The following is a 12,872-nucleotide window of genomic DNA, read 5'->3' as shown; positions in this document are numbered from 1 at the left end:
GTAACTCATCAGCCTTTACCTAGAGGAGTTCACCGGCTGGACCCCCGAACCATACACAGTGGCTACATGTGCCAGGATGTTGCAGGCTTGCCATTCTGCACACAGATCCCCCACATGACCAGTTTCCTGGCAGTTAGCAATCAGGCTGATCCCCAGAAACTGCACAAGGGAGACTCTAACTGTAACCCCCCAAAAGATGACAGATTTTCCCCATTCATTGAGGGTGGTCATGTTACCAATTCACTCAGCCTCTCTCTCTCTCCCTCTCTCTCTCTCTCCCACCCTCCTCCCCCACACTCCTCTCTCCTCTCCTTCCTCCATTCCTCCCTCCATGTTAAAGTGTTCTTCATAAGGTTTCTATTGATAACATTTCTTATGTGTTCACCTTCCTATTAAATTTGCTGAAACCAGCAAAGAACACTGGAGAACATGGAACTAGAAGAAGCTTCAGGGGATATGAAGCCTAACTGCTTCACATCAATTTTGAGTAAGCTGAAGACCAAGCTATAAAGGGACAACCAAAAGGCCATGGGCAATTTGGCAGTGGGGTCCTCACCCCTCATTCCACACTTTCTTTTCTTCCAAAGTGGAGTCCAGTTTTAGTGACATCATCCAAGACTCAGATGGTTACCACCATCCCCTACTTGGTAAGCTGTCACCAAATGCTGGTTGTCAATTATATTGGTCACGGAATTCCTAACCAGCCAGTTATAAGAGTTTGTCAGTCTACAAACTCCTCCTCCCTGAGGAGGAGAGAAGCAAATACTATCTTAATGTTTTTCAAACAGAGCCTGTTCAGGAAAGCTGTACCTTCCTCATTGCTCTTCAGAAAGTCTTCAGGAGACAAGAATGAAATTTAGGGAAGTGATAGTGCTGGAAACATAAGCCACAGAAACTCAGGTTATGGTTGTTCTGATGACAGTCAATCACTTCACTGGCCAGCACACCCACATAATTGTGACAGTGTATAAGGCAGCCTCGTAGTTGTGTCTGCAGAATCCTTTAAGGAGCCCTCTCACTCCTGCTTCTAACCAACCACATCGAACAGAGGAGGGAACTGAAGCCCAGAATATACTCTGACGTCATGGAGTGAGCAAACATGCATTAGAGGCTCCCACGTGCCCTGGATAAGTCAGGTCCCAAGGGTTCAGGCAGGCCATCCCAACACTTGGAGGGGCCTCTGACATTCTGGGGGTGGGAGGAACACAGCCAGGACCCAGGCCCAGAGCCTATGTACCCACACGCTGCTGCTGAACCCTAGAATAAAGGCAGATGGCAGTGCCCATCAGCAAACCTTTGACCCTTCATACCCCATTGCCAGGGTTAATGGATCTTCCTCCGTCAGTACTTAACACAGCCCAGGCTTGCCTTCTTTTGCTCTTTCTTGCATACAGTCACCCTAATCATTTCAACTCCACTGTTTTCCTGTCCTCCTGGCTCAACACAGGCCAGAACCTTCCACTGACACCAGCCTCCCCAGCTTCCTTGGAGGCTCTTTGCAGGGAGGATGGATTCCCTTGAGTGGGCTAGTGTCTTCTGCGTTCCAGTGTGTGGCCACAGCCATGTTACCTGTGGTTCTACAGCTGAGTCTGATTCTGTAAAATGGGTCTAATAAGAAACTTCCTTAAGGGTATTCATAAGGATTCAGCAAGTTAATATGTGTAAAGAGATGAGCACAGTGCCTGGCACATAGAGAACCCTCAGCAGGTGTTTACTGGGCTATCATGCTCACCCACCCTGTCTGTCCATGTTTTTCCTCACTCCATCTTATGCAAACCTCTTCCTCTTCCAGCCCATCTTCCTTTTGTCATCCTCTTGGAACATGCACCTCCCGATTCTTCCTTTCTCATCCTGGAATATACCACTGCCTACCCATTTACCTGTCTGCTGGAAGGGGAGTGCAGGCCAGGGACCGCAGTTGTGGAAATGCTATCCTGGCGCCCTCCGTGGGGATAGTCCCATAAATCAAAGCCATGGCTGCTGGCTTTTTATTAATGTTAGTTAAAGATCTGGAAGAAAGCTCAGAACTCCAATAAAATCATCCAGAATTTTCCCTTAAAGACAAGTTCTGTTAGGTCATTGTCTATTCAAGAACTCAGGCCACCCCCACTCAGCAACCTCAGCACGTTTGGCTGTAGCCAACCGGGTGCTGCCGCATGGCCTACAAAGAGCTAATTGCCCCACACAGAGTTTCTATCCCAACAGTCCCACCCAGAGCCAGCCCGAATCTTCCTTTACACATAACCAGCTCAATTCTGACCCCTTTCATATGACATATTTTTTAAAACTTAAAATGTATTCTTCTTGCAAAGATGATGAAGCATCCATTGGGTTTCCTTAAACCACCCATAATGCCATCACCCACACCCAGTAATGCTGGCCCCAGCTTGTGATTCACCTGCGAATCCCTATGTATTCTTATGCTATATCCCTCCTCTAGAGATGTGCATATGTTGATCTGGGGTGTGGCCTGAGCATGAGGATTTTCTTTTAAAAACTCCTGAGGGCAGAGCACCTGGGTGGTTCAGTAGGTTGAGCTTCCATCTTCAGCTCAGGTCATGATCTCCAGGTTCCTGAGTTCGAGCCCCATGTCAGGCTCAGTGCTAACAGCTCAGAACCTGGAGCCTGCTTCAGATTCTGTGTCTCCCTCTCTCTCTGTCCCTCGCCCCTTGCACTCTGTCTCTCTCAAAAATAAATAAACATTTGAAAAAAAACTCCTGAGGGCATTTTATTATGCAGGCAGGACTGAGAACCACTGTCAAGGCATCTTTGTAATGCTTGGATCCTCATTTTAATGTGCCATTTAACTTGTCATTACTTCTATCTTGGTTTTTCTTAGCCTATGTAAGTCGTGTGTGTGTGTGTGTGTGTGTGTGTGTGTGCGCACACGTATTCTATCTATAATGGGCAGTAAATTCTTTAGAGAATGACACATGTAATTTCTTTCTTAAAACATATGCAACAGGAATAAAATAGAAATATGGACAGAATAATTCAGGCTGTTGCTTGAAGTGGCATAGGTGTCTTGAGGCCACAGACGTGTGTTGGGCCTGAGACAGATGCAGGGCAGACTCCTGTGATTGTTCAGCTGTCCCCTCTCTCCCTGGTCTCCTAGTGAAAGTGGACCAATGATAAGCAATATGACCAAAACCTGGTGTGAAAAAGGCAGGGGAAGCCACAGGGCCTAGGTACTCCACAGACCAGATAATGTGGTTTGAATAACTGATATGTAATTTGGCATCCTTTCCTAAATGGTATTGTAGATTTTAAAGAGAATTCTTGATAGCCCTGTTTAGCACCAGATTTTGCTTCATGCTTATTCATCTCTTTTTCCTCTTAAAATGCTTTTGTTGTCCTCAGTGTCAGCTCCGGGAGGGGAAAGAAAGAGATGAGACAAACATTTGTTCCATTTGATCCAGTAGACCACAGTGGTGCTACCTGTCAAATGTTGCCATCTCCAAATTCACCCTGCCCCTCCCCCCAGGGCTGTGCTAAGCATCTTAAGGGAACACAAAGACTCTGGAAGCTTCATTTTCCATGTCTTTCCTACCCTTCTGGAGCTTGCAGTCTTGTTAGGGAAGAGCAGATATTCAGGAACCACTAAAAAATGGCTACTTATGAATAAGCCCAGATTAGTTGCTTCTGAACTATAATCACATATCAAAAAGATACAGTGAGAGAGAGAGACAGAGAGAGAGAGAGAGAGAGAGAGAGAGAGAGAGAGAGACAGAGAGACAGAGAGAAAGAGAGAGAGAAAGAGATACAGTGAGCCAAAAGTGTGGGTCTGTTGGGTTGAGATTTTCCTGAAGTGGGCTGTGCCATCTACCTTGTGAGCCTGGGAGAGAATGGAAACTTACCTAACATGTATTAGATACACTACTAAGTCCCTCACCAGTCATTTAAGAAAATTTTTTTCATGTTTATTTTTGAGGGGGTGGGGAGAGAGAGGGCGTGTGAGTGCACACAGGCACACGAGTGGGGGACAGACAGAGAGAGGGAGACAGAGAATCATAAGCAGGCTCTGTGCTGACAGCAGAGAGCCCGACACAGGGCTCAAACCCACGAACCTGTGAGATCATGACCTGCACCAAAATCAGATGCTTAACCTACTGAGCTACCCAGGCACCTCTCCCACCAGTCAATTTTTAACTTCCCCACGTTGGCTAAAAATTGAGATGTATGACAACTGGAAGGCCATGGACGAGAAGAATAAAATAGGGGACAGTCAACATGGGAAGAACACAGAGGAAGAAATGACTCCTTCCAGAGCCAGCGTAGGGAACCACCACCCCGGCCGTGAGGCTGGTGCTGAGGTTAGGGGATGTTCACAGATTCCCAGAAAAAGAAGGGACCCAAGAGTGTTCATTCTAAAGTACTGCCATCACATTTAAATTGTTCCTTTGGAAGAACTTGAAGATGCTGGTTTTTCTGTGAGCTGTCTTGACTTTAGTTCTGATTTTGCAGCCTTCACAGGGTTTTAAATGCAAGTGGCATCTTCCTCCCTGCCTAACTGTTAATTACAGTTCCCGTGACACTTTTGCAGTTGCCAAGAGATGGCCGGCAGGTACCAAGAATTTTTCTCAGAGGCAATTTTTGGAAATGACTCTTAATTAAAGTTCATTTGAAGTAACATTGAGGATTTGTTTCAGAAGAACCTGGAGCTTCTGACACCCCATGTTCACATTGGGATGTGAACTGCAACTGTGACCATAGTGTTCTCCTGGTTCTAGAGGGTGGAGCATGTGCAAACCACAGCCATTAAGGTGGGCTCCTGAAGACCCCATGACCTTGCTTAAGTTTCTAGCAACAACCAAGCCAAAGCAGAGGCTGAATGGAAGCTCTCTTACTAGCATTTAAGTCTGCTGACAGAAAATAGAATATTATATTGTCTCCTTTTCCAGAAGTATATATGCTGATAACCAGGAGGTAAACCTTTACATAGCATAATAAAAAGAAAAGCTGGTTACTTTTCTCTAGTTAACCTACAAAGGCCCTCAAAAGGCTGGGGGGTAAAAAATTCCTAAAAAAAAAAAAGGGGAAACATGCCAGTCAACTTTGTAAAAAACAAACAAACAAAACTACCCCACCATAATGTATTTGCAGCATTCACTGGCCAAAATTCATTTCTCAGCACAGAGGAAACCTAATAGCATCTCTGTAGAGTGTACAGAGAGAAAGAACAGGCAAAACCCTATTTTTTGACCACTTCAGGAATATGAGACAATGAAATCCCAGATGCATAGAGGACACATTCTACCGGCCTGTGTCCCCACACCAGGCCCCTCCCACCTCCCCCTGCAGTGCTGAGCCCTTACCTGTGGTGGGGTCCTCAGCCTACTCGGTCACCCAGCCTGTCTCTTCTATCAAGCAGGGTCGACTGATCTTGAGATTGCCCGAGGGTGAGGACAGCTGCTGTGGGTCTTCCAGGACTCAGGAGGCAGGGTCCTGCTCCCCCCGCCCTGATCCCAGGCAAAACCAAGGAGTGCAGGTTCCCTTGCCATTGCTGCTGAAGTATGTTTGGGCAGACCCTGCAGCTGGTTCGTGTCCCAGAGCCTGTGCGTGGTAGTTAGGGAAACCCTGTTCCCTAGCTCTGTCCCCAGGGCTCAGGGAAGCAGCTAGAGGAACAGCCTGACTGTTACAGCAGAGCCCTCTGTAACACCTGGGAGAGCGGCTTTCCAAGTCCAGGCCCTCCTGACCAGGGGATGTGAACCAACCCAAGAACATCAGGGCGAGAGTCCCAGAGGGAAGGGATGACCACAGAAGAAGCCAGAAACGAGACTCCGCAGGCCGCTAGGCTGCCTCTGTTCTTTATTCCAATTCCCCAAAACTGGTGACTTTGCTAGAGGCCATATTTATATATTAAAGCTCAGTCCAGCTTGGGCCCTGGGGACAGACCTTTGGTACAGCCCAAGTGGATGGGAACTGTGGCTTCACTTCTAAGATCATCACAGAAGCCCCCTGAGGGTCCGGGCTTCACACATTCCTTCCACGAATATTTACTGTGCACTAGTATGGAAGGTACAGAAATGGGCAGAACAGCAACCACACCCTCCATGAGGCCCATCTTTTAGTTTTTTTAATGTTTACTTATTTTGAGGGGGTGGGGGACAGAGACAGAGAGAGAGAGAGCAGGTGCTGTGCTGGCCGCCAGCGCAGAGCCCAGTGCAGGGCTTGAACTCACAAACCATGAGATCATGACCTGAGCTGAAACTAAGAGTCAGACGCTTAACCGACTGATCACCAAGGCATCCCTGAAGTTTATCTTTTAGGTGGGTGAGAAAGATGCTGGCTTCTCAGAAGCTGAGGGGTGCCAAAAAAAAAAAAAAAGCAGCAGGGAAGGAGGACCAGGAGTGCAACTGAGAAGCATCACTGGGGTGATAGCCTCTTCGACATGGGATGTGAGGAAGGCCTCACTAAGAAAACATTTGAGGAGAGGCTTGAAGGAGGTAAGGGAGCAAGCCATTTAGAGTCTGGGGGAAGAGCACTCCAGGCAGAGGAAACAGCAAGTGCAAAGGCCCTGAGGCAGGCATTTCCTGGTATGTTTGAGGAACAGTGAAGGGCCCATCATGGTTAGAGCAAAGCAAGCAAGGAGGTGAGGAGGAGGAGGAAGATCAGAACAGCCTCACAGACCTAGGGAAAGACTTTGGCTGTTACACTAGTGAGCAGGGCAGCTCCTGGAGGGTGTTAAGCAGTGGGGTGACACGATACAACTCTTGATTAAAAAGATCACTGACTTCTATGGGGAGGATATTCTAGGGGAGGGGCAGCAGGGATAGTTAGATAATAATTAGATAATATTTCATTCCCTACATATTCCCACCACCTGCCACACAGCAGGCATAGAAGACATGTTGACTAATGAATAAATGTTGTACTAATCGAAGAGATGCTCCGCCTGAACGTTCTCCATGGGACCACTAGAGGGGCCTACCCGTCCCCTCCCCCTAGTGACTCCTATATCCCTAGTGCCACAGAACACAGCCCCTAACTGGGACTATACAGGTGAGGGGAGCATGGTGACACCCACCTCTTTGGGTCTGCATGGTGGGAGGAAGAAGGTAAAAAGGAGATGGGCAGAACTTTGACTTGCAGTCAGGTCAAGACCTGCTTAAGACAACCCCCCAACCAGACTCACACCAGAATCCAGTGGTCAGGAACCTGTGGGCTGGTGTGAAGAATCATGGGAGATAACTCCCTGATACACAGAACATTGTTTGAAGAGATGTAAAATGACAGTAGTGATCCAGAAGAGCTAGGATATGAGGGTAAGTTTCTTTGGCATTGTTTTGTTCTTAGAAAAATAGTCTCAGGGCACTTGGTGGCTCAGTCAGTTAAGCGTCCAGCTGCAGCTCAGGTCATGTACTCATGGCCCATGGGTTACAGCCCTGCATCAGGCTCTGTGCTGAGAGCTCAGAGCCTGGAGCCTGCTCTGGAATCTGTCTCCTTCTGTCTCTACCCCTCCTCTGCTTGTGCTTTGTCTACTCTCTCAAAAATAAACCTTAAAAAAATTTTTTAATAATAATGTATATAATTTGATGTTTTTAGTACATTCGCAACGTTGTGCAACCATCACCTCAAACCTAATGTTAGAACTTTTTAATTCATCCTAAAACAGAGAGAAAAACCCATGTACCCGTTAAGCTGTCAGTCCCCACTCCCCCTACCCTACGTCTAGCCCATGGCAACCTCTAGTCTACTTTCTGTCTCTATGGATCTGCCCATTCCAGACATTTTGTATAAATGGAATCATACAGTACATGGTCTTTGATGACTGGCTTCTTTCATTCAGCATGGTCTCAGGTTCATCCGTGTTGTAGTCTATGTCAGTATTTCTCTTCTTTTGTTGCCAAATATGTATTCCATTGTCATGGTAGGCCATGTTTTGGTTGTCCGTTCATCAGTTGGTGGACATTTGGGCTATTTCTGCTTTTTGGCTATATTAGGAATATTGCTGCTATCAACATTCCTGAGCTGTTTTGCTATTTCGAGATATGAATTCAGTCTGGTAAGATGAACAGCCCTGCCATGGCTAAGATGTAACTGAGATCTTAGCATTCACATTCTGTGAGATAGCAAGAGGGTCTAGACACCGCTGTCTCCGCGAGGGCCTGGCAAGAAAAGTTCAAACCAAGATACTAATCTTCAATTTATAGTTTGGTTAAATTCAGCCATAGGTCCATATAAGTATATTATAGCTGTGGAAGGGAAAGAGAAGAATGCCAGAATGAGCCTTCCACCCACTTGCCTAGCCCCCTGCACAGGTGCGTATGCTCGTGCAGGCACACAATCCACACGATGCCTGCCTGCCTTTTGGTCCAGCTGTCCCAGCTTTCTGATTCAGAACCAGAGTCGATGGGCGAGACCAACGACCAAAAAAAGGAAGCCCAGTATCAGGGCCAGCGCCAGGGCACAGCCACTGCTGCTGGGTTGGAAATACTGGGAGCCATCCTTGGGCCATTTGGAAATGTTAATTAGGCTGGCTGATTCCCACTGGTCTTGAGTTGCCAGTGTTGAGTTGAGCGTGTAGGCTTACCCCATCCATGGCTGCACCTGTTCCCTTCCTCAGAGCCGTTCCAAGGGGTCTGAATAGCTCAGACCGCTCTCTGATCTCCGGCTCTGTCCGCCTTCCTGCTGGGAGGATATTTAGCGCTCGCCTAAAGCTGGAACCATGGTCCACTGTTTCTCTCCCTCAGCCATGCCAGCTCTCAAAATCATTCCCTTCCCTAATTATCTTGAACCAGTTAATCATTTTCCACACTGACTGTTCAGTAACAAGGACCCAGGGAGAAGCAGCCACTTTTCTTGTCTGACCCTGCCCAGTGTTATCCCAGGTGGCAGTCCCGGATGGCAGCCTTTCCTCAGAGATAAGAAGCTCCGTTCAAATCCTTGCTCTTCTGCTATCCCAGCAAGTCCCACCAGAGAACACATGCCACAAAAAGACCCACCAGTTCTTGAAAAGCCTCCGCTAGGCAGAGCTGTGGGGAACACAGCAGATCTCCAATCAAGACTATTGTGTCCTGTGTTTTATGAAATCCTTGTTGATATCCAGAGTATCCAAGAAGCTGCATGAGGCCCAAGAAATAAGACATCTTTCTCTAAAAGTGACTTCTGGGTTCTCTGGGCTCCAGCTCTGTGTCTGAGCCGCTGAATGGCTACAGTTTAGCCCTTGGTGTCGGGCTGATGTGTGGAGGGCTCTCTCCAGAGGGGTCCCACCCCGCTGCTCTTAGAAGTCTAAATGCTACTCCCGAGTCCCAACACATACAAGAAAACTTTGAATCTGATGCACATATTAACCCTATCACCCAATGTGGCTCAATGTCTTTTTCACTATGACCCCACTATGGAGGTTCCCAAGACATTTGGATTTCCTAATTGGTCTCCTCCCCCCACCGAAACACTCCACAAATACTGTATATTTGTTTATTTACCATTCTGGTATCTGGACTTTCTTCATATAAAAAATATGGTATTTTTGCCCCCCAATTAGAATGCATGCCATAAGTCCACCAAAGCTTCCCACAGGCAGGAGCTTCATCTGCTCTGTTCATGCCTATAACCAAGAGCCTGGAACAGAACCTGGCACATCTCAGGTGCCGAACTGATGAAAAGATGAAATAATTATGCTCTGTGTCTCTTCCCAACACCCCTAAGCATCACATGCCTCCTGTCCTCCAAGCACTGTGCTCTCTTCTGGTGCCTTCCAGCGCTGCCCAGGCTAGTTGGTGTCTCACACTCACCCCCAGGGATATATCAGGAAGCTGACAGCCTACTCCTGTGTTCCATGTGTGGGCCCCCACCCTTTGGTAGCACTGCCTGTGTGTCAAGGGCAAGTGACATTTGAGCCCCATGGAATAATTAAGGCAGCCCCCAACTGTCTCTGTCTTTGCATCTCCTTAACTCACCCATGGACTGGCAGTCACTGAGACATTCTGTTTGGTCCAGCACACCACACCAGGCTGCATCTGGGGACACACTGGGGAGAGGAGCAAACCAGTCCTCATCAGCAATTACAAACAAGTCTTCCATTGTTAGCTGCGCCATCTGTTTTCTTGGTACGCCCAGCATAACCAGGGCTGAAGGGCTGCAGGGGAGGGAGACCAAGGAGCCCCTTCATGAAGAGACCCCATTTGCTCACCCTGGAAAGAGTAGGTAGCATGGTACTCTGAAAAGCTGGGCCTCCCCAACTCAAGGAAGACACCCGCTGAGAGACATTGTACATATGCCATCTTCCATGAGAAGAAATGGGGTGCCGCAGCACAATGCATTGGGAGAAAACAGGAAATCTAGATAATCCTATTATCGAGGATCCATGGAAAACATTCTAGTCTGTTACCAACAATCAACACAGTCACAAGAGTCTCCTGTGCCCTAGAGCACAGTCAATGTATAGAGAATGAGCAAGTAACGGTTGAAAATCAAATAAGACTTATCATCCACAATCAGTTATTTATCCTGAAATTCTAAACCCCAAGTAATTTTGCCAGGGTGGGAATATTTTCAATAGATCATAGAAAGTGCACATTTCTTCTGGAGAGCCCCACCTAAGAGTATGTCATTGGTTCTTCTGATGGCCTTCTGAACCACCGACTTAGAAACTGGCCCTGGTCACTGTGCCAACCTTGGCAAGGGGCTCAGCAGACAATCCAAGTTTATGACTGTGGCCGTGCAGACAACGGGCCGTGTCACTGATGAATGTCCTTTGTCCAGATTTAATGGTGGCCGAGTGACACTGAATTCAGGATTGCTGTGGGGGTTGGGGTGAGGAGCTATGCCTGGTACAAAATGAGGCTGAGGATTTGCTGAGGGAAACTCACAGAGGAAATTGGATGTCTGTGGGAGGGATGGGGGCGAGGCAGGGGGGCGGGGATTGAGAAAACCTGTCACAAAGTACGGTGATACTCAGATCGTCTCTCGGGGTCAGCATGACTGCTGAGATCCTCCAGCTTCGTGAGTGAGGGTGAGCTTACAGTCCCATTTCAACTCTGTGGGGTCCCCTTCCCTGCTGCCCTCCGCACAGCATGCTGCGCGCTTCCTCCCTGGGTACCATCGTATCGCAGGTGACACTAGGACTGAGTTCACACACTGTACACTCAGAAACCAGTGACATGAAACTAAGAGGCATGTAAACTTGCATATGCTTAGAGGCTGCCAGTTCTTTTTTCAGGTCATCCATTGAATTCCAAATGCTCATCTTGAAAATTAATACCTTTGACTATATGTTAGACCAAATCTGTCAGCAGATACAGGGCAACAGGAAAAGAAACACGGTGGTCAGTGTTCCTCTGCGTCTGTAGAGCTCCCAACAGCGTCTGCACAACACATGCTAGGAGCACCACTGTCTCTTTCATTTCACATTTATAAATGTGACCGCAGCTAGAACTCTGTCCTGCCAAGTAGAATTTTTAGTGAATTTCCAGTTGGTAATGATCTCCAAGGCGGTGACAACACTCAGGCAGCACAGGAATAAATGTCTTATTAGCACTGCGTTCATTATCAAGTTGGGCTACGGGTGTGCTGGGCTTGTGTTCATTTGATTTTATGTTCTTTCCCTTCAGATTAAAATACGTAAAGGTCTCATTGCCACGTTTGAGCAAGGTAAGACTGACGCTTTGGATTTGCCCAACGTCCCTGCTTTTGGGGATGGGGGGTGTAAATTCACCAACCAGCCTCCTTCTGTGGCTAACACCACACTGAAATGCCCCTCTAGTTCCTGCTGTCCCCATCTCCCCTCCCGAGGGGCCCTGCCCACACTCGTGCCCCTGCATGTCTGTGCTGCCCGGGGAAACCCAGACTCGCCTTTCTTCTGCCCGTGCACTCTGGGCGGAATCCGACACCAACACCTGCCATCCTGGAACATGTCTTTGTCACCCGCCCTTTTGTGTGAAGGGCCACAGGGAGCCAGTGGACCCGGGGCCGCCTCCTTTTTTGTTGCCCAAGCCAGGAGGAGCAGGATCTTGAGATGGGCCGATAAGATGTGGCACGTGCTGGGCCGGCCTTTGACCGCTCGCCTTAACGGGTGCCTCCAAGGCCTCGGTGCGGGGAGGGCAGGTCGTCCGGGTGGGGGGGGGGACTGCTGAATGGAACAGCTGGGGGAGGAAGAGCAGACAAAAGCTGGGGGAGCACAGAGGGTGAGGAACCCGGGGATGGGCTGCAGTTTAGGACCCAGAGGGCAGGCTGGCTGCAGCAGGTGTGACCTCTGTAGGCCTCTCCTTTCTGCCCTGGCTCTGGGGTCCAGGCCCTGCCCCGTGCCACCTGTGGCAGTGCCGGCTGGGGGTGGCCCAGGCTGCACTGACTCATGGGCTCACAGGTGGAAGGGACACCAGATGGTGACGATGCTAACAGTAATAATACCGGAGGACACCAGCGAGCTGTCATTTATTAACCATATTGCCACAGTGGAACGCATGACACAGATGCCCGTCACCATCTTAGGAAAAATGCAGGTGGAATGTTAGCCTCGAGGCTTCTGGATTTATCCAAAACATCATCCTCCTCCACCTGCAGGCCAGACCCTCCGACCCAGCTACCCTTTCTTTCTCCCTCTGCCACAGCTTTGGCCCAGTCCCAGAACTGTTCCAAATGGGGCCTAGTTCCTTGAGCCCCCAGAGGCGACAAGCCCCACACACCCGGGTGCTCTTACTGGGTGGGGCAGAGTGGGGCTGTACAGTCCTGTCCTGCAGAAGTCTTTATTTCTGGGACCCCATATCCCTGGGGATCTTCCTGTTCCTGCCACAGAACGGTGACATGGGGCTCAAGTGTCCTTTGAACAGACCCCCAGCTTCCAGCAAGAGGAAGAGGCCAACTGAGTGGAGCGGCTGCCGGCAGCTTGCGAGTGGAACCACCCCCCTTTGTGGTCTGCCAGCTCATTCCCC

At 48.7% G+C, this 12,872-nt stretch overlaps 1 protein-coding gene across 6 annotated transcripts in view; it reads left to right on the top strand.

The window, feature by feature from the left end:
- Positions 1-12,872, top strand: part of RALGAPA2 (Ral GTPase activating protein catalytic subunit alpha 2) — a 324,755-nt gene that overhangs the window by 306,729 nt on the left and 5,154 nt on the right. For all 6 annotated transcript variants that reach the window (XM_019826890.3, XM_045053931.1, XM_019826892.3 and 3 more), the window contains one exon: positions 11,556-11,595. In XM_019826890.3, coding sequence (XP_019682449.3) covers positions 11,556-11,560 — 5 coding nt within the window. In that variant the 3' untranslated portion in view covers positions 11,561-11,595. The remainder of the gene's footprint in view (positions 1-11,555; positions 11,596-12,872) is intronic.

This window comes from Felis catus, chromosome A3 (genome assembly GCF_018350175.1).
Source record: "Felis catus isolate Fca126 chromosome A3, F.catus_Fca126_mat1.0, whole genome shotgun sequence".
In the NCBI taxonomy this organism is placed as follows: Eukaryota; Metazoa; Chordata; class Mammalia; order Carnivora; family Felidae; genus Felis; species Felis catus.
Note: the sequence above shows the minus strand (reverse complement) of the source record. Positions and strands in the feature narration are given on the sequence as shown.